This window comes from Bos taurus, chromosome 12 (assembly GCF_002263795.3).
Source record: "Bos taurus isolate L1 Dominette 01449 registration number 42190680 breed Hereford chromosome 12, ARS-UCD2.0, whole genome shotgun sequence".
Classification (NCBI taxonomy): Eukaryota; Metazoa; Chordata; class Mammalia; order Artiodactyla; family Bovidae; genus Bos; species Bos taurus.
The window spans coordinates 40167176-40188034 of record NC_037339.1 but is presented as its reverse complement, the minus strand read 5'-3'; the positions used below and the strand labels follow the sequence as shown (position 1 = coordinate 40188034).

Below are 20859 nucleotides of genomic sequence, written 5' to 3'. Positions count from 1 at the left end.
TCTTTAGTTTTAGTGAAAACACAATTTGTTTATCCTGGGACCATTTTTTACCTTTTTGGTACAGGCTCAATATGAATGCATGTACTTACTTGAGGAAGACCCCTGATAGTTCACAGGAACCTCCTTCATTAGAAGCTTAGCAAACCATGTCTCTCAATAGACACTCTTAATATAGAATAGTTTGTCACAATTATTTGGTAATCTCTTTCAGTGTAACTCACACAACAAAAGTGACAATATTCCTGTCACTCCTCAGAAATGTCCCAGCTCTGCGGGTTTCCATATTCAGGAGAATGAAGAAGGCCATTACGAGGTATGCCATAATTCTATGAAGATCATGTTGGTACTGAGCAATTTACATTTTCCTAGTGATTTTAAATACTCTAAGTTAACTTATAAATATGTTCTTTGCTGACCTTCTTTTTTGGTCATATTTTTATATTAGTATCTTTTTAAAACAATTTAAAATAAACTGTTAGAACAAAAGGGAAGAATAACCTTTTTCTCTTCTGGTAATGGTCAAACTATAAAATATAGTGCTCTTGTCAATGACTGTAAAGTGTTGCTTTTTAGCAATTTTTGGAGACAGTAATGGGCAACTTTCTTTTTAAATATTTTTAATTCATTTTTATTAGTTGAGCTAAAAATGCCCACATCCATTTGTTGCAAGATTGACTTGCTTAACCTGCTGTACTCAAGGAAGACAATGATGTTTAATATCAAGAGGTTAAATTGGGGTTTTCATTAATCTTTTATTTTTTAATGACTTTTTCTCAGCTTGATCATTTATTTTCCTGTATATTTGAATTAAAAATAAAAATAGTCATGTTTTTCTTTTTTCTCTTAATGTGTTCATTGTATAATATTCTTTTATTTATTTATTCATTTTTAATTTGGGTAGAGCTATTACAGTACCAATTATTCTAGTATGGCTGAATGTACAAATCTATTATTTTTCATTAAAAATTGTGATAAACACATAGCATGAAATTTACTACTTTAACCATTTTAAGTATATAGTTTAATAGTGCTAAGTATGTTCACACTGTGCAATAAAAGTTCCACGTTTTTAATGAGTTGTGCTTTAATAGTTGACTTTAACAGTAATGCACACATACTTGTTTCACCTATTTTCCCCTATAATAGATGTAAAAGATGATGGATTGATAGAGCATATGTATTGGTGTAAATGTATGTGTGTTCTGGTGTGTTTGTGTTTATTCTATTTTCTCATTGAAGCTAGTTTTTTTTTTTTTTTCCTCTATTCCCTTAAATGTATTGAAAATGTTTTGATTATTGTTAACAGTACAGTGTTTTTTGCCAACTAAAGGGATATATCATTGTCAAAGCCCCAGGTATAATGTAGGTCAGAGAAACTACTTTGGTTAATAGAAATTCGATTGGACAAGCAACTTCTTTTTGGATATACCATTAACTGAGGTGGACAAAGTGACATTTGGGGAAGCTTATCCCCTAATTCCTTCTCCATGTATTTTCCTTTTTATTTGTGTGGATCTAACTATTTAGCAACATTCTTCTAAACTACAGAATATAGTCTTCTTCCCATTTTACTTTTATTTTCTTTATATTTCTTTCTCCAAAATCTTAATCATTTGACAGTTGAGGGAAGAATTATAATTTTTAACCCTTTGATTGTTCCTCATCACTATGTGTTATGAGTCTAGAACACAGGGATTTGTGCCATTACTCACCCTTATTTCATCCAATAATAACTCAATTACTCTATTGAAGAAATAAATGTTTCATTCATAAACGTTCATGTAAATCTTTAAAGGGCCCATTCAGATATTTAAACCCATTAAAATCCAATTTTAAATTCCTAAGAATTATATCCATTTTTATATCATTTTCATTTCTGCATGTTTTGAGTAAAGAATTGATATCCCCCATAGACCTCTAGGATTTAATCATTAATTGAACACTTTTCTTACTTTTGTGTAGAAAATAAATGAGTTATAATTAAAATAATTTTCTATGAACCAATTTTTTTTTCTTCTCTAGATATTTTATAAGTTCCAAAGCACAGGAACACAGTTTATATAGAGTTTATTTGATTAAATTTTTAAGGAACATTGCCAAGAAAAAATGATACTCAGAATTATGATGTTGATTTATATTATGACTCCAAAAATCAAAGCTGAGAATTTATAACTAAAGGCAATTATGATGTGCAAAGTTGGTTCCTGCACTATGCTGTTATTTTTCTTCATATTGAATACTGAGCTAAGTTTATGTAAACATAAGTATATTCTTAATTTTCAATTTTCTAACAATTATATTTTTCCCTTCTTAATCAACTTAAGTAAAAAAATGGCATATTTGCTCTTAAAAATATTTGTGTCATATCTACTCATTTGTGTCATATCTACAAATTCAAATAAAAATTTGTATAATATCTACTCATTTGTATCATATCTACTCATTAAAGTAAAAAATAATATTTTATGTCAATTCATATTTATTAATCTGAATGAAACTATTAAATTTATACTATGACACTAGATATAAAATAAAACCAAGGCTGATATGACTAGCAAGATTTTAATCACACTTAAATTATCCCTCTTAATTTATATATAACAATTATTATGTACAGAGAGATTTTAATATCAGCTATTGGACAATTTTTATACCAAACACTATTCTAAGCATTCCGTATGTATTACAAAATTTCATCTAATCTATTTCTGAGTATAAAACATGCTATGATTTTATGTACCACTAGGGAAAAATGGCTATTAATTAAATGCTGCTGCTGCTGCTAAGTCGCTTCAGTCGTGTCTGACTCTGTGCGACCCCATATACCACACAGCCCGCCAGGCTCCCCTGTCCCTGAGATTCTCCAGGCAAGAACACTGAGTGGGTTGCCATTTCCTCCTCCAATGCATGAAAGTGAAAAGTTAAAGTGAAGTCACTCAGTCATGTCCGACTCTTAGCGACCCCATGGACTGCAGCCTACCAGGCTCCTGCGTCCATGGGATTTTCCAGGCAAGAGTACTGGAGTGGGGTGCCATTGCCTTCTCTGAATTAAATGCTAATAAATGTTAATTTATGATTTTTTAATGTGTGTCCTCCTTTATATATATATATATATATAGAAATACAGGAAATTTTGATATTAGTATTATTAAAATATAGCTCATTTAATCCTGACAACAATCCCATTAGGTAGGTACTATTATTATCATTACCTTTTTACAGATGTGACCACTGAGACACACAGAGGTTATGTAATTTTTCTCAAAATCACACAAATAGTAATTAATGAAAATGGAGTAAATCAGACCAACAAGATTTTAGAAACTTCAAGGTAATTACCCTGTGGTAATGTCTAAGAAAAAAAAAAAATCACAGGATATTTGACTGTTAGGAACCATCACATTTATATATTCATGTTACTGAAGCATAATTTGAAGACTAGAAAGATGGAATAGCTTGCCCTGGGTCACAGAACTAGCTAGAGATAAGCACTAGAATTCGATCCAGATTTTCTGATCTTGGAGTGATCTAATAGCTAACTTCAGCTGCATAAAATTTTTCCAAGCCAAGTGTCAAAGAAAATAGTTCCAAAATTAGATTTCAAGTAAGGTGTGGAATTTAAACTAACTGTCATGTTTAAGTTTTATCTTCTTGTCAAGCCTCTGTCATCGTAAACATAGAGCCCCATAATGGTTAAAATAGAGGCCAAAAAAAAAAAAAAAAGAATATACCTTGTTTTCATGCCATAAATGCATATTACCCTTGCAAAGCATCTTTGATCTATAAATTTTATTGTTATTTCCCTTTATTATACTCAATTCCCTTTTCCCAGTAAACTGCATTAAGCATAAACAGATAAAGCTCTCGGTGTCTATATCCTGCAATCTGTAGGAAAATGTCTCATAGTTATTGGAATTCACACAAGACTGCATCTCAGTATGAGTAGATGCTCCCTGTCACTGTTTTTGATGTTTGAGCTAAAGTATTTTTACAAAATGGTCTAGTACAAAATTCAGTGTATGAATTTTTGAGATAAGACTTTTTTTTCTTGTAGCAAAGAAATCCAAAAATCAATGTCAGATGAAAATCTTAGCTCTAAGAGTTAGGAAGATTGGTGGAAGAGTTTTAAAATGTGTGAACTTTAGCTGCCAGACTTTGGAAATGTGGCAGCTATCACAAGTGTGAAATTCATGGGTACAGATGGTTGATTAAGATATCCTAGGATGGACCACTGCTATAAATCTATAGGCCAAGATTGGGAAAACCATCTTGATAAGGGAAATATTTTTGACCCTTTAGGTAAATTTATAACACAAGTTTTGCTGGATTAAGAAGTTTATAGAAGTTAAATATGATTGGTTTCACAAACAGCCCAGTGTGTGATTTGATGGAAATATTTAAAAAACAAAACATCAAATGGAAAGTGAGTGGACCATGTGCTAAGAGAACTACAATATATTAAACTATTACCACATCTTACATTTCACATTCATAACCTTAGGACAGTATTCCTCCAGTTCATTCAGTTCAGTCTCTCAGTCATGTTCAACTCTTTGTGACCGCATGAACCGTAGCACACTAGGCCTCCTTGTCCACAACCAACTCCCAGGGTCCACTCAAACCCATGTGCATTGAGTCAGTGATGCCATCCAACCATCTCATCCTCTGTCATCCCCTTCTCCTCCTGCCCTCAATCTTTCCCAGCATCAGGGTCTTTTCAAGTGAGTCAGCTCTTCCCATCAGGTGGCCAAAGTATTGGAGTTTCAGCTTCAACATCAGTCCTTCCAATGAACACTCAGGATTGATCTCCTTTAGGATGGACTGGTTGATCTCCTCACAGTCCAAGGGATTCTCAAGTCTTCTCCAACACCACAGTCCAAAAGCATCAGTCCTTCGGTGCTCAGCTTTCTTTATAATCCAACTCTCACATCCATACATGACTACTGGAAAAACAATAGCCTTGACTAAACAGATATTTGTTGACAAAGTATGTCTCTGCTTTTTGATGTGCTGTCTAGGTTGGTAATAGCTTTTCTTCCAAGAAGCAAGCGTCTTTTAATTTCCTGGCTGCAGTCACCATCTGCAGTGATTTTGGAGCCCCCAAAATTAAAGTCTGCCACTATTTCCACTGTTTCCCCATCTACTTGCCATGAAGTGATGGGACCAGATGCCATGATCTTAGTTTTCTGAATGTTAAGTTTTAAGCCAACTTTTTCACTCCTTTCACTTTCATCAAGAGGCTTTTTAGTTCCTCTTCACTTTCTGCCATAAGGGTCATGTCATCTGCATATCTGAGGTTATTGATATTTCTCCCAGCAATCTTCATTCCAGCTTGTGCTTCATACAGCCAGCATTTTTCAAGATGTATTTGCATATAGGTTAAATAAGCAGAGTGACAGTATACAGCCTTGATGTACTCTTTTTCCTATTTGGAACCAGTCTGTTGTTCCATGTCCAGTTGTAAATGTTTCTTCCTGACCTGCATACAGGTTTTTCCAGGTAATTATTATTTCCCTCCTCATTAAGGTTGAAGTTATGGGTGCACCTTGAGCTTGGGTCACCAAACAGGAGGCACATTGAAAGTTGGGAATACACTGGGCTCAATGTTTCCAATAGAGCTTAAAAATTAACGATACCAAATGGAGTAAGCAAGATGTTAACATTATCTGCTATTTTCAAATAAAAAAGGAAAAATGTAAAGCCTAAACACTTTTGCTTTTGTCTTACCTCAGTACAGTTCAGTTTAGTCACTCAGTCATGTCTGACTCTTTGCCACCCCATGGACTGCAGCACACCAGGCCTCCCTGTCCATCACCAACTCCCAGAGTTTACCCAAAATCATGTCCATTGAGTCAGTGATGCCATCCAACCAACTCATCCTCTGTCATCCCCTTCTCCTCCTGCTCTCAATCTTTCCCAGCATCAGGGTCTTTTCTTTTTTATTTTAGTTTTTAACTTTACAATATTGTATTGGTTTTGCCATATATCAACATAGCAAAAATCAACAAAGCCAAAAGCTGATTCTTTGAAAGGATAAATAAAATTGACAAACCATTAGCCAGGGACTTTTCAAATGAGTCAGTTCTTTGCATCAGGTGGCCGAAGTATTGGAATTTCAGCTTCAACATCAGTCCTTCCAGTGAACACCCAGGACTGATCTCCTTTAGGATGGACTGTTTGGATCTCCTTGCAGTCCAAGGGACTCTCAAGAGTCTTCTCCATCACCACAGTTCAAAAGCATCAATTCCTCAGCTCAGCTTTCTTTATAGTGCAACTCTGACTACTAGAGAAACCATAGCCTTGACTAGGCAGACATTTATTGACAAAGTAATGTCTCTGCTATACTGTCTAGGTCTTGCTCTTTTCTTTCCTTTTCTCCTTTTGTACGTAACACAATTAACCTTACTCAACTAACTTAATAGATTTAGACTATTAACTTAATAGTCTGAATCTAGTTAAGTAAGATTTAATAAGTGAATTTTAATTTTTTATTGTTGTTGTTCAGTGGTGTCTGACTCTTTGAGACCCCATGGACTGAAGCATGCAAAGCTCCAATGTCCTCCACTGTATCTTGGAGTTTGCTCAAAATCATGTCCACTGAGTCCATGATGCTATTTAACTACCTCATCTTCTGCTGCCCTCTTCTCCTTTTGCCTTCTATCTTTCCCAGCATCAAGGTCTTTTCAATTGAGCTGGCTCCTCTCATCAGGTGCTAAAGTGTTGGAACTTCAGCATTAGTCCTTCCAGTGAATATTCAGGGACTGATTTCCTTTAGGATTGACTGGTTTGATTTCCTTGCAGACCAAGGGACTCTCAAGAGTCTTATCGAACACCACAGTTCAAAAACATCAATTCTTCGGAGCTCAGCCTTCTTTATGGTCCAACTGTCACATCTGTACATGACTACTAGAAAAACCATAGCTTTGATTATATGGCACTTTGTCTTCAAAGTGATGCCTTTGCTTTTTAATATGCCATCTAGGGTTGTCATAGCTTTCCTTCCAAGGAGTAAGCATCTTTTAAACTATGGACTTGCATTTTCCTGTTGCTGGCATATTATATAGTCATGTTACCAAGCACATTTTGTTCCAATAACTGTGTCTAGTACTTAGAATAGGTATTATAGCTGATACTAGTTTTTAAATGACAATAATAGGTACCATTTAGTATTTTTTTAATATTATAATATTGGTAAGTAGCAAAGAATATTGCAACTAATAGAGTTTCACTGCTGCTGCTGCTGCTGCTAAGTCGCTTCAGTCGTGTCCGACTCTGTGAGACCCCATAGACGGTAGCCCACCAGGCTCCCCCGTCCCTGGGATTCTCCAGGCAAGAACACTGGAGTGGGGTGCCATTTCCTTCTCCAATGCATGAAAGTGAAAAGTGAAAGTGAAGTCGCTCAGTCGTATCCGACTCTCAGCGACCCCATGGACTGCAGCCTACCAGGCTCCTCTGTCCATGGGATTTTCCAGGCAAGAGTACTGGAGTGGGGTGCCATCGCCTTCTCCACTAATGGTACTAAATTCACAACCCGGTTTACTTTTATTTCTTTGTAAGAACAGCCTATCCTAAAACTCAAAAAGTAGAAAATATTTAAAGATGTATACATGATATATATACATATATATATATATATATATACATACACAAGTGTGCATGCATGATAAGTTGCTTCAGTTGCGTCTCTTTGTGACCCTGTGAACTGTTACCTATCAGGCTCCCCTGTCCATGTGGATTCTCCAGGTAAGAATACTGGAGTAGATTGCCATGCCCTCATCCAGGGGATCTTCCTGACCCAGGGACTGAACACATTACTTTTGTTTCATGCATTGGCAGGCAGATTCTTTACTACTAGTACCCCCTGGGAAGCACGTATATACACTTACATGCATACACACACACACATACACACACACATGCACGCACACATCCACACACACACACACATGCACATACACAACCACATACACACACATATATGCATACACACGCTACATACATATGCATTTTAGGAATGATTCTTAATAGTAAAAAAATTATATATTCAGTAACATATAGAATTGCTTTCCAAAATGCTGTTAATAATAAAAATGATGAAAAACTATATTACAGTTAGTAATATAGTAAATATTGTAATGTAATAATGTAATACAGTAAAATAATGTAGTACATAATGTAATATAGTGAAAACTATATTACACTCAATATCTTACTATGGGACTTTGCATATCTAACAACTGGTACAGAAAGCATGCTGGATGGCAAGTCTAGGCCACTCACTAAAAAAGGACATAGTCCCTTTTTCTTCCTTTTCTCATGAAGATTCTAAATCTGCACTGGAGCGAAGTAATAAAAAATTACACATCATGGATCACTGTTGGAGTTCAGTTCTCACATGTCCAACTGAGAAAAGTCAAAGTTTTCTACATGCCATTTCATATGAGATTGAATTTGCAAAAAATTCCTAGAAAATAATGGTATCATTACTGACCACCATTCTAAATATTATTTAGGAATCTTTGTAATGACTGGAGAATCCCATGGACAGAGGAACCTGGAGGGCTATAGCCCATAGGGTCACAGAGTCAGACAAGACTGAAGTGACTTAGCACACATGCACATAATAACTGATGGGAAACTCTGCTTTGTATGTATCCATCATATGCAATTTATATTGTATAGATTAAAATTTTCCTTACATAATTCATTAAAAATATTTAAGCCCTCATTAGCTTCTAACTAAGCATATATAGATTTGAAACAAATTACCAAGAATTGAGGGATTTATCTGTTAGCTCAGTTGGTAAAGAATCTGCCTGCAATGCAGGAGACCCTGGTTCGATTCCTGGGTTGGGAAGATCCACTGGAGAAGAGATAGGCTACCTACACCAGTATTCTTGGGTTTCCCCTTGTGGCTCAGCTGGTAAAGAATCTGCCTGCAATGTGGGAGACCTGGATTCAATCCTTGGATTGGGAAGATCCCCTGGAGAAGCGAAAGGCTAACCCACTCCGTTATCCTGGCCTGGAGGTCACCAAGAGTCGGACATAACTGAGTTTCACTTTACTTCACCAAGAATTCAAAGAACGTATAGTACAGTAGTATATACACACTGTATGCATTTATCTTTAATGCCTGTGTATAATAATATTTTCTGTGAAATGTGAACTGCTCTTATTTCTTACTATTAAATTTATGCTTGAAAAAATTTTAAAGGTATTAGAGATATAAGTAAATACAATAATACATATAATTGACCAAACCTGTACTACCTATCTGTGCATTCTAATGTGGATTGATTTAATTTTTTAAATGAGGCCATGAATGCATTCCCTGAAAAATAGACAATTCCTTCTTTTCTTGTCCACTAGCATGATATTGATATTATTCTTCAAAGAAGAAACAAATTATTCATCTTCCCCTTGTAGGTCTTTACCATAATCATGATGAAACCAATCCATGAGTCATAAATTAATCCTTCTTTCTTTCCTTTCTCTTTGTTTGTCTCCCTCCTTCTCTTCTTCCCTCTCTCTTTACTTCCAAAGTATTTGTCTGGCAAATATAACAAAGGCACAGTTATGTTATATGCTAAGAATATCATGCTGAGCACATGAATGTGATTCTTTGTGTCTTATACATTACAGTCTAGGGAATATATTTGTATTCAGTAGGTTACCATGAATTATAAGCAATACTAAATATATTCAAGATTAAAGAAATCATGTAGCAGGAGCAATTTAAACTAGTAGATGTAAAATATAACATTAACATAATACTTGAGGGAGTCTGCCAGGTGAAAAATCAGGAATAGTGTAATGTGTGGTGATGGAAAAATGAAAATATTTCTCAAGCAGTCTGCATGTGTGAAGGCCCAATGTTAGAAGACAAGAAAAGTTTGAGAAAAGTTCCACTGATTAATTCTCTTATTTTCCTGACTCCACTATTAAGATCTCATCCTGATTTGAAATTCAGGAGGATAGTAGCTACCAAACTTCACATTCTTAATCAGTGTAGTATCAATGTACATTTTTAGTTAATAAGAACAATATTGGCTGTATACTATTTCTCAGTGTATTTTCAAAATAGTTGGCTTTAAAACTGCTAGAGACTTTATTTTGAAATCAGATATGTATATTTACATATATTCTTAGAGATCTGGATTTTTTAAACAAAGTTTATGTGTAATATCCATGTATATACAATAGATGAATATATATATGTAATTATTATATATAATAAATCTGATGTAGGATTACATTTATATATGGGCATGTAAATCAGATTTTATATGCAATAATTAATAGCCCCTTATTATTAAAGAAAGGACACATTAGTATATTCCAGAGGCTAACTAAATATACTTGAACACTGTTGGTGGCCTAATACATTTTCTCCACTGGAAATTTATGGAGACATTTTCAGCTGGGTTCCTTGTATTCCAGTAACAGGTATAAATCAGTTATCAAATTTTCCACCAGCTCAATATTTTTTTCAATTACTTAACCCTGTATAAAGGATGAATATCACTTTCTTTTATTTTTTATTAAATACATTCTGCCAATTCCTTCTTCACCAGAGAGGAAGTGGGCTCGGTTTTATTCACAGGAAGAGCTGCTTTTGACAGATTTGCTGATGGTGTCAGCAGCGGTCGCAGGCTTGACGGACAGCACTAAACCTTGCTGTGGCCCAGCTCCTGTTAATTAGTTGTTTGAAGACACTCTGTGTGCCGCAGGCCTAGGCGTATCGGCCAGGCATCTTTGCCATTCAGAATGACAGCTGTGATGCAGCTGTTCATGGAGAGAATGAAGTGTACAAAGAGAGAGGGGAAGAGCCTTTCAAACAAATGACAACCATAGTAGCTTTCCACTGAAGGGGCCTGAAGATATAACAAAACAACCAAAATGTACAATATAAAAGGTATAACTCAACATCTGTTGGATCAGACTGGGAGCCACACATAAAATGACAATAAATGACATCAGACTGTGAGAATGAAAGAAAGATACAGCTGCCTTATAGTACATTTAAATCAACTGAAGTTGTATGTTCTTGTGATTAATGCAGGTCAACATTTGTTTATAGGAGTAACAGAGATACCTGGAGATGTCAGAAGGCTCTGCATATTTCTGGATATCTATGGCCTCAGAGGCTGCAGTCCATGGGGCTGCTGAGAGTCGGACACGACTGAGCGACTTCACTTTCACTTTTCACTTTCATGCATTGGAGAAGGAAATGGCAGCCCACTCCAGTGTTCTTGCCTGGAGAATCCCAGGGACGGGGGAGCCTGGTGGGCTGCCCTCTATGGGGTTGCAAACAGTTAGACATGACTGAAGCGACTTAGCAGTAGCAGCAGCAGCAGCAGCATGCCTGCCAGAAATCCCCATATTTAACTCCTATAGAGTGAAAGTGAAGTCGCTCAGTCGTGTCCGACTGCAAACCCATGGACTGTAGTCTACCAGGTTCTACCGTCCATGAGATTTTCCAGGCAAGAATACTGGAGTGGGTTGCCATGTTAAGTATCTCAGGATATTAAGACATATTGAGAGGAGTAACAGTAAAACAAACATATGAGAGTGGAGAATATAAATGAAAATGATAAAAAATAAGTGATAGCTTATTTTTAGAAAAGAGTACTTATATTGAATTAATAGTGAATAAAATTTATTTCATTCACTATTGATTATTAATTGTGAAATCACTTTTCAACTAGTGTTGCAAGGATTTGGAAATCTAATAGTCAACATATCTATGTTTAGAAGTGCACATCAACTAATTACATAAATATTTTTCATAAAACTATTTCATATTATATAAACCTCATTCGTGTTGGAGAAGACTCTTGAGAGTCCCTTGGACTGCAAGGAGATCCAACCACTCTATCCTAAAGGAGATCAATCCTGGGTGTTCATTGGAAGGACTGATGCTGAAGCTGAAACTCCAATACTTTGGCCACCTCATGCGAAGAGTTGACTCATTGGAAAATACTCTGATGCTGGGAGGGATTGGGGGCAGGAGGAGAAGGGGACAGCAGAGGATGAGATGGCTGGATGGCATCACCAACTCGGACATGAGTTTGAGTGAACTCCAGGAGTTGGTGATGGACAGGGAGGCCTGGCGTGCTGTGATTCATGGGGTCGCAAAGAGTCAGACACGACTGAGCGACTGAACTGAACTGAACTGAAACCTCATTCTAATTTCCATATATCCACCAAGAATAATGATTTTTGTAAAAGATGGCTAATATTTTTTAAAACAAGCTTAATTGTATGTATACATTATAGGATTTACAAATATGCTCTAAATCATGATGTAAGTTTAATAAATTATGATAATCAGAGATATTTCAAACTCAAAATGAATTTATGGTTTTACTGGATTTATATATTTATATTTTATAAATATTAATATTATACTCTAGGAAGTGAAACTATTAGTTGCAGAGTCATTTCCCATTCTTTGAGGCCCCATGGACTGTAGCCTGCCAGGCTCCTCTGTCCATGGGATTCTCCAGGCCAGAATACTGGGGTGTTTGCCATGCCCTTCTCCAGGGGATCTTCCTGACCTAGAGATCAAACCCACATCTCTTATGTCTCCTGCATGGGCAGACAGGTTCTTTACCACTACTCCCACCTGGGAAGCCTAAAAGGCTGTGTTGTTCAGTTGCCAAGTTTTGTACCATGTTTTGCGAGCCCATGGATTGCAGCACACCATGCTTCCCTGTCCCTCACCATCTCCTGGAGTTTGCCCAAGTTCATATCCATTGAGTCGGTGATACCATCCAAACATCTCATCCTCTGTCACCCTCTTCTCCTTCTGCCTTCAATCTTCCCCAGACATAGGATCTTTGCCAATGAATCAAGAATCTAGATCTATAGGTTGTTTTCTTAGCCACTGCTCTAATGCTCTGACAAAGATTGGGTATCTGGACAATCCACATTTGAGTTCGGCACCCAGACTCATAGAATAATCCAACATTCTTTCACCTCATCATCTATCTCTCCCAAATCCCAATCTTAGGTCAGAATATATTGATGTGTGTCTCTTGGATCATTGTCCTATTAAATGTCCCTTGTAAAAAGAATGGGTAAGATGAATGAGTTTAAAAAGTTCCCCTCTCAATAATTCCTCTTGTGATTTATAGTAGGATTAATGCATAAATGCACTTAACCAAATTAAACTAGATGAATCTATTTATATTTATTTAACCTGTTCACTAGGGAAATAATTTGACTATAAAATCATACACAAAGAAAGCTATCAATATTATTTTTCATGTAACTCATTTTGATAAATACTGGCTTAAATCATATATGATACTATATGCTCAAATTGATTTTCTGATGTTAAAATCAAGACTCTTGAAATTTAAGTACTTCCATTTTTTAAACAATATGCACATAAAACAAAAAATGTGATGTCAAAAGTGTACCTGTGTGTGTGCATAGTTTACACACTTGGTATCAAAAATGTAAGAATGCCTTTTAGGAATTCTCCCTTGCTTTTTGGACAAAAATCTTTAATGAAATATGTCTAGCATATTTTTCAAATGAACATCCATTCAAAAACAAAATCTTGAAGGGTATTTTACTGAGATTATTTTTTACTGTGTTTATAATTGTTGCTCATTCTAATGTGTCTTTGTTGTTGTTGTTGTTAAGGAGATGTTTGTGTCTTATCAGAAGTGTGATGATTTTTTTCCATTTCTGCTAATAGTTTTTAAAAGTAAAAATAAAATAAAATTATGTCCTTAGTTTCTGTTTTACAAATGAGTAAAGCCTCAACTCACCAATATGTTGAAATGATTAATTAGTTTGTTCTCCTTGCAGTCCAAGGAACTCTCAAGAGTCTTCTCCAACACCACAGTTCAAAAGCATCAATTCTCTGGCACTCAGCTTTGTTTATAGTCCTGCCCTCACATCCATACATGACTACTGGAAAAACCATAGCTTTGACTAGGTGGACCTTTGTCAGCAAAAGGATGTCTCTGCTTTTTAATATATTGCTTAGATTTGTCAGATCTTCTCTTCCAAGGAGCAAGTGTCTTTTAATTTCATGACTCCATTTACCATCTGCAGTGATTTTGGAGCCCAAGAAAAAAAAAGTCTGTAACTGTTTCCATTGTTTCCCCATCTATTTGTCATGAATTGATGGGACCCGATGCCATGATCTTAGATTTCTGAGTGTTGAGTTTTAAGCAAGTTTTTTCACTCTCCTCTGTCACCTTCATCAAAAGTATCTTTAGTTCCTCTTCACTTTCTGCCAGAAGTGTGGTTTCATATGCATATCGGAGGTTATTGATATTTCTCCCAGCAGCCTTGATTCCAGTTTGTGCTTCATTCAGTCTGGCATTTCTCATGATGTAGTCAGCATATAAGTTAAATAAACACGGTTACAATATATAGCCTTGACATACTCCTTTCCCAAATTGGAACGAGTCAATTGTTCCATGTCCGGTTCTAACTGTTTCTTCTTGACCTACATACAGGTTTCACAGGAGGCAGGTAAGGTGGTCTGGTATTCCCATTTCTTGAAGAATTTTCCACAGTTTGTTTTGATCCACTCAGTCAAAGGATTTAGGATAGGCATTGAAGCATAAGTAGATATTTTTCCGGAATTCTCTTGCTTTTTCTATGATCCAATGGATATTGACAATTCGATCTCTGGTTCCTCTGCCATTTCTAAATCCAGTTTGAACATCTGGGACTTCTAGGTTCATGTAAAGCCTTGTCATACTCCTTTCCCAATTTTGAACCAGTTAGGTGTTCCTTGTCCAGTTCAAACTTTTCCTTCTTGACCAGCATACAGATTTCTCAGGAGGCAGGTAAAATGGTCTGGTATGCCCATCTCTTTAAGAATTTTCCACATTTTGTGTGATCCACACAGTCAAAGGCTTTAGCATAGTCAGTGAAGCAGAAGTAGATATTTTTATGGAATTCCCTTATTTTCTCTATGATCCAACAATTGTTGGTAATTTGTTCTCTGATTCCTCTGCCTTTTCAAAACATAGTCTGTTAAGTATATGCTCTAGGAAAAGGGAGGTCAGGACCTAGAGGTAGAAAGCAACCTTCTAATATTTAGTCAAGCTGAGAGAAATGTAAGGGTATCCATGACTGTGTGTGTTTGTCCACACTCATAGAGCTCTACTCCTAAAAGGGCTCATTTCTTTATATGCAGATTGACTATGTGCTCAATAAACCTGAAATTAAAAAAAAATACAGCAGTGGGAAATTTCATTGTTGTTGTGGATTGAGAGCGGTAAGATCATGATGCCATAGATAAAGGGAAAACAGAGATTATAACATCATAGGGAATGGATCCTTTTCTCTTTCATGTGTGGATCATCTAACATCTTTCATTAATTAAATAATAATTAGTAAACTTATCATGGAGAAGCAAATGGCAACCAACTCCAGTATTCTTGCCTGGAAAATCTCATGGACAGAGAAGTGTGGCAGATTACAGTTCATGGGGTCATAAGACTCAGACACAATTTAGCGACTAAACCAAACCAAACTTATTATATTCATGATATCAGGTCTTCGCTGAGAAACACAAAACAGAGATAGCAAAACAAACATACAAAGCATAGCAGCTATAGACAAAATGTTTGCTTGCATATCTTTCAGTTTGCTAAATTGTTAAGTAAAGCAAAGAGCTGGCACCTAGAGGAATATACTTGAATAAAATCAACACACAAATCTATCCAGACATTATTCCACACACAGAATTCTAGCTTCATAGAATTGAAGTAATTGTCCCATTCTTTCAACAACTGATGTATGGTAAAAATTATGGTAAAAATTATCTCAGGACTGAACTTTGTTTCTTTCTCAGAATGCAGAAGTAGAATGTTAGAAAAAGAAGAGAATTTCTTCTATGCTGGCTCCTGAAAGAAAACCATGACAAATCTAGATAGCGTATTGAAAAGCAGAGACATCACTTGCCAACAAAGGTTCCTGGGGTCAAAGCTATGGTTTTTCCAGTAGTCATGTGCAGATATGATCAGTCATTCATCTCAGTCACTCAGTCGTGCGACCCCCATGGACTGGAGCATGCCAGGCCTCCCTATCCATCACCAGCTTCCGGAGTTTACGCAAACTCATGTCCATTGAGTCGGTGATTCCATCCAACCATCTCATCCTCTGTCATCCCCTTCTCCTCCCACCTTCAATCTTGCCCATCATTAGGGTCTTTTCAAATGAGTCAGTTCTTCGCATCAGGTGGCCAAAGTATTGGAGTTTCAGCTTCAACATCAGTCCTTCAAATGAATATTCAAGACTGATTTCCTTTGGAATTGACTGGTTGCATATCCTTGCAATCCAAAGGACTCTCAAAAGTCTTCTCCATCACCACAGTTCAAAAGGATCAATTCTTCGGTGCTCAGCTTTCTTTATAATCCAACTCTCACATCCATACATGCTTCTGCTGCTGCTGCTAAGTTGCTTCAGTCGTGTCTGACCCTGGCAAACCCCCATAGATGGCAGCCCACCGGGCTCCCTCGTCCCTGGGATTTTCCAGGCAGGAACATTGGAGTGGGTTGCCATTTCCTTCTCCAATGCATGAAAGGGAAAAGTAAAAGTGAGGTCGCTCAGTCATGTCTGACTCTTAGCAACGCCATGGACTAGAGCCTACCAGGGTCCTCCATCCATGGGATTTTCCAGGCAAGAATACTGGAGTGGGTTGCCATTGCCTTCTCCAATCCATACATGACTACTGGGAAAACTATAACCTTGATTAGACAGACCTTTGTTGGCAAAGTAATATCTCTAGTTTTTAATATGCTGTCTAGGTTGGTCATAACTTTTCTTCCAAGGAGTAAGGGTCTTTTAATACTTGGACCCTAAAGAAGTCTGGCCACCAAAGAATTGAAGCTTTCAAATTGTGGTGCTGGAAAAGACTCTTGAGAGTCCCTTGGACTGCAAGGAGATCGAATCAGTCAATCCTAAAGGACATTAACCCTGAATATTCATTGGGAGGACTGTTGCTGAAGCTGAAGCTCTAATACTTTGGCCACCTGATGCGAAGAACTGACTCATTGGAAAAGACCCTGATGCTGGGAAAGATTGAAGGCAAAAGGAGAAGCAGATGGCAGAGGATTAGATAGTTGGTATCATTGACTCAGTGGACATAAATTTGAGCAAACTCTGGGAGATAGTGGAAGACAGAGGAGCTAGGCATGTTGCAGTCCATGGGGTTGTAAAGAATCAAATATGACCTATTGACTAAATAACTATGACGACACAAATGCTTCTGAATGCTTTAATTTCAGAATCAGAGAGTGTCTACTTTCCTTGTAGTAGTGTTTAGAGGGCAAAGTTCTCATTTTCATCAGGGTATAAAGGACAAGGGGCTGGGGATGCAAGGACCCAGAATCTCTAGGGAATAGCGTGCCTTATGCATCTTGTTAACAGAATTCTCTAGTCCATCTCCATTCTTTAGTTACTTCATTGAAAATACAAAAGGCTCATTTAGCAGCATCAGTAGGCAAAGCATCACAGAAACAATAAATCAACACAAATATTTCCTTTATGAGGCTCCCTTGTGACCTTGAAAAGTGTGACAAATGACTTAAAGGATAGGAGAGACAGAAGTTTCCCGATAAACCAAAAAATTGTGTTCTGCTGCATGACGAAGAGAAATAAAATGGAGAGAGCTAGATATACATTTAGTTTAAATAAGAGTTGTTAAATTCTGTAACTGCTTTGTGCAGCCTTGGCCCAGGATCAGAGGTACTCAGCCTGCACAGTAATCAGGACTTTCTCAATAAACCTCAGCCTGTTATGGTTCTTACCACATTTACTTTCTCAATACAATAGTACTTTACAGCTTTCAACTCGATTATGGCCAGAGTTCCTAGCAGTTATTGATAGCCATACCGTAGACTTTATATTTCAACCAGCACAGGCAGGATCAAGGCAATCAGTGAATTTCCTAACCTGGATCTATCCTCCTGAAACGTGAAGATGATGACTCAGTTCTGAAACTGAGCTTGTGATTCTCACTGTGGCAAAACTTCTTATGTAATTTTTTTTATTTTTAGCTCTTTGGCACAATTACAGAAAATTATTGTAGGAAAGTCACAGCTTTCATAAGGAGGAGACCTGACTGCTTTTAAGAGGTTCTAAATGTTGGGAAAAAACTCATAAACACCGTGCAAGTGCATTTCTTGGTAAGGAAATGGAGATAAAAATAAGTTTACTAAAAGAATGAAGTAAGATTGCCAGACAGTTTCATTTTATCTTTCCCATTCTCTGCTTTCTCCCTCTAAACCCTGCCTTGTGGTTCCTTTGTTGTGGTTGCTATCAAAAACCCATACTCTTCCAAGGCCTGTCTCTCTCTTCAAAAATCACCTGTGATTCAAATGTCCATTTCTGGTGTGTGCAGCAGGGCTGAATTAGGTGAACACACAGTTGATGAGAATGACAACTTTGAGTAGCTTTTCTTGCACCTCCCTGTCACAGAGATGCAAGTGAGTAAAATGAATTATTTTAACAGCCAGAAATTTTTGCAAACAGTCCAGTAAAACCATATCATTATAATTTGACATGTCAGAGTGACTTCAATACCATAAAATATGGGGCCAAATTTCAGAGTACCTCCCTTATCATTTAAGGGTCACTTTAGCCACCTTAGGTTTATAATCACTCCTTTATTTAAAAGCAGTATTATGACTTTTAGGTCCACTATAATAAAAACTTTAGACATTCTTATATTTAAAAAGAACTTTTTGATTTTACAATTAGGAATTTTAGTAGTTTTAGCAGTACAAGTATCCTTTTACTTCTAAGTCAGTATCTACTTAAAATACCAGAGATGATGTGAAATAATGATTCAAATGCAAAATCTAGGTAATATTCCCTAATATCATTTTACACAATGGTCATTTCTGACAGTTTATTAGTAATTAGTATATTAATATTAAGTAGTACCAAAGTATTACAGTAGCTATTACTAATATTACTGAATGATTATATATTATGATGAATGTATGTTAATTGTGAAGGCACTCTACAGATTACAAATCAGTACATTCTGTATTTGAATGTTTCAAATGGTTTTATTAACATCTCCTCATTATACAAATATTCTCATACTTCCTTTCTTACTTTATGTGTGTTAAAGTGTCTGCTGTAGAAAGTTCAGTTCAGTTCTGTCACTCAGTGCTGTCCGACTATTTATGACCCCATAGACTGCAGCATGCCAGGCTTCTCTGTCCTTTACTAACTCCCAGAATCTACTGAAACCCATGTCCATTGTATCAGTGATGCCATCCAACCATCTCATCCTCTGTTGTCCCCTTCTCCTCCCATCTTCAATCTCTTTCCCAGCATCAGGGTCTTTTCCAATGAGTCAGTTCTTCACATCAGGTGACCAAAGTATTGGAGTTTCAGCTTCAGCATCAGTCCTTCCAATGAATATTCAGGACTGATTTCCTTTAGGATAGACTGGTTGGATCTCCTTGCTATAGAAATTAGAACATAGCATTTTTTTTTCCTGTGACAGAATGTGCTTCTCTGTTTTTAATGCATGAGCAGGCAGTTTGGTCCATTAAGCTCAGTGGCACTGATAGTAAACTAAAGAAGAATGAAAGGAAGAGGAACTGAAATACCATCATCCCACTAATGATACTGAAGCTACTCAGCTTTACTGGATGTCTGCCCAGACATCCACTAATAGACAGCATGGTCCAGGTTGTGAATTTGGTGCTGGAGTTCCAAAGCAACAAATTTAGAAAACAAAGCATTGCCTGGAAGAATTTCTGGAATAATTTAAGGAATTGTTCAGAATTATGGTGTGTATGTGTGTACATGTGTATGTGTGTGTTTGTACATGCATTACTATATTTATTGGGTGAGTTAGAAAAAAAGAAGGAGATAGCACACAGGATAGAAGAAATAGTGGAAGCAGAGGATATTCAATTACCTCAAGATTACACTGAATAAAGATAGCAATACTATCACAGGCCTATATGTATCTTAGGATGCATAAGCTGGAGAATATCCAGATACTTGGTATCACTATAGAATTTAAAGATTGTAGCTCCTGAATGTTAAATAATTTCTAATAAATGTGTACTTTCTTAAGAAGAGGCCAGAATGCATGGCTCTTCAGATACCCATACACTTACATATCGCAGTGCTGTTTAGGTATTTACAAACATTCATTTATAATAATTAACGCTACGATTTATTTTATAAATGAATATTATTGTTTCCCGTTCACCCCTGCACATGAGGAAGTATAGAGAAATGTCCCCTTTGAAACAAGGGAAGTAAACTGATTCTCTGTTCAAACTGGGCATAAGCCCAATTTGAACAGAGACGCACTCAGCTGGGGATGGCAGCTTTCATGGTCTCTTGCTAACACAGACCCCTCAGTGGCTTTTCACAGCCACTCAGAATCAAGACCCCCGAGGCTCAGAGTGGAGGTTGCAGCTGTGGACACTGGGGAACATGTATGTGGTCCGGGATGCATTCTCATAGACCTCTTTCTCATTTTCTGCTTATGTTTTGTGCTTGAGGTTGGAGTGTGCAAGTCGGGGAGGGGCTTTCATCTCACCCAGTTTTCCCCTCTTCCTTTGTAAACCCTCAGAGAGAGATAAAACTTTGGGACATTGCTCAAGTATGCTCTGAAAACCACAGATCAGAGATTGGGCTCAGTGACATCTTTGTACTTTAAAAAACACAGAACTGAACACACTAGTCCCTCTCATGAGTTTAATGGTCCAGCAAAGACAAATGAATCAACAGAACAGAAATAGTAAGAAGGCCAGGTTTGATCTTTATATTTAAGTTTGTGCTGAACATTTCGAAGTGATGTGAAAATCAGTCCATGCCCCAAGTTTTCCCTGCTGAAGGACT

At 36.8% G+C, this 20859-nt stretch overlaps 1 protein-coding gene across 6 annotated transcripts in view; it reads left to right on the top strand.

Moving 5' to 3' along the window:
- PCDH9 (protocadherin 9) overlaps positions 1–20859 on the top strand; it is a 1143194-nt gene that overhangs the window by 415421 nt on the left and 706914 nt on the right. For 2 of the 6 annotated variants that reach the window (XM_025000106.1, XM_010810824.3), the window contains exon 3: positions 257–313. The exons of 2 other annotated variants lie outside the window; for them this stretch is intronic. In XM_025000106.1, coding sequence (XP_024855874.1) covers positions 257–313 — 57 coding nt within the window. Of the gene's footprint in view, positions 1–211; positions 314–20859 lie in introns of all 6 variants that reach the window. 2 more of the 6 variants (XM_003586718.5, XM_002691876.6) reach the window with 1 other exon arrangement.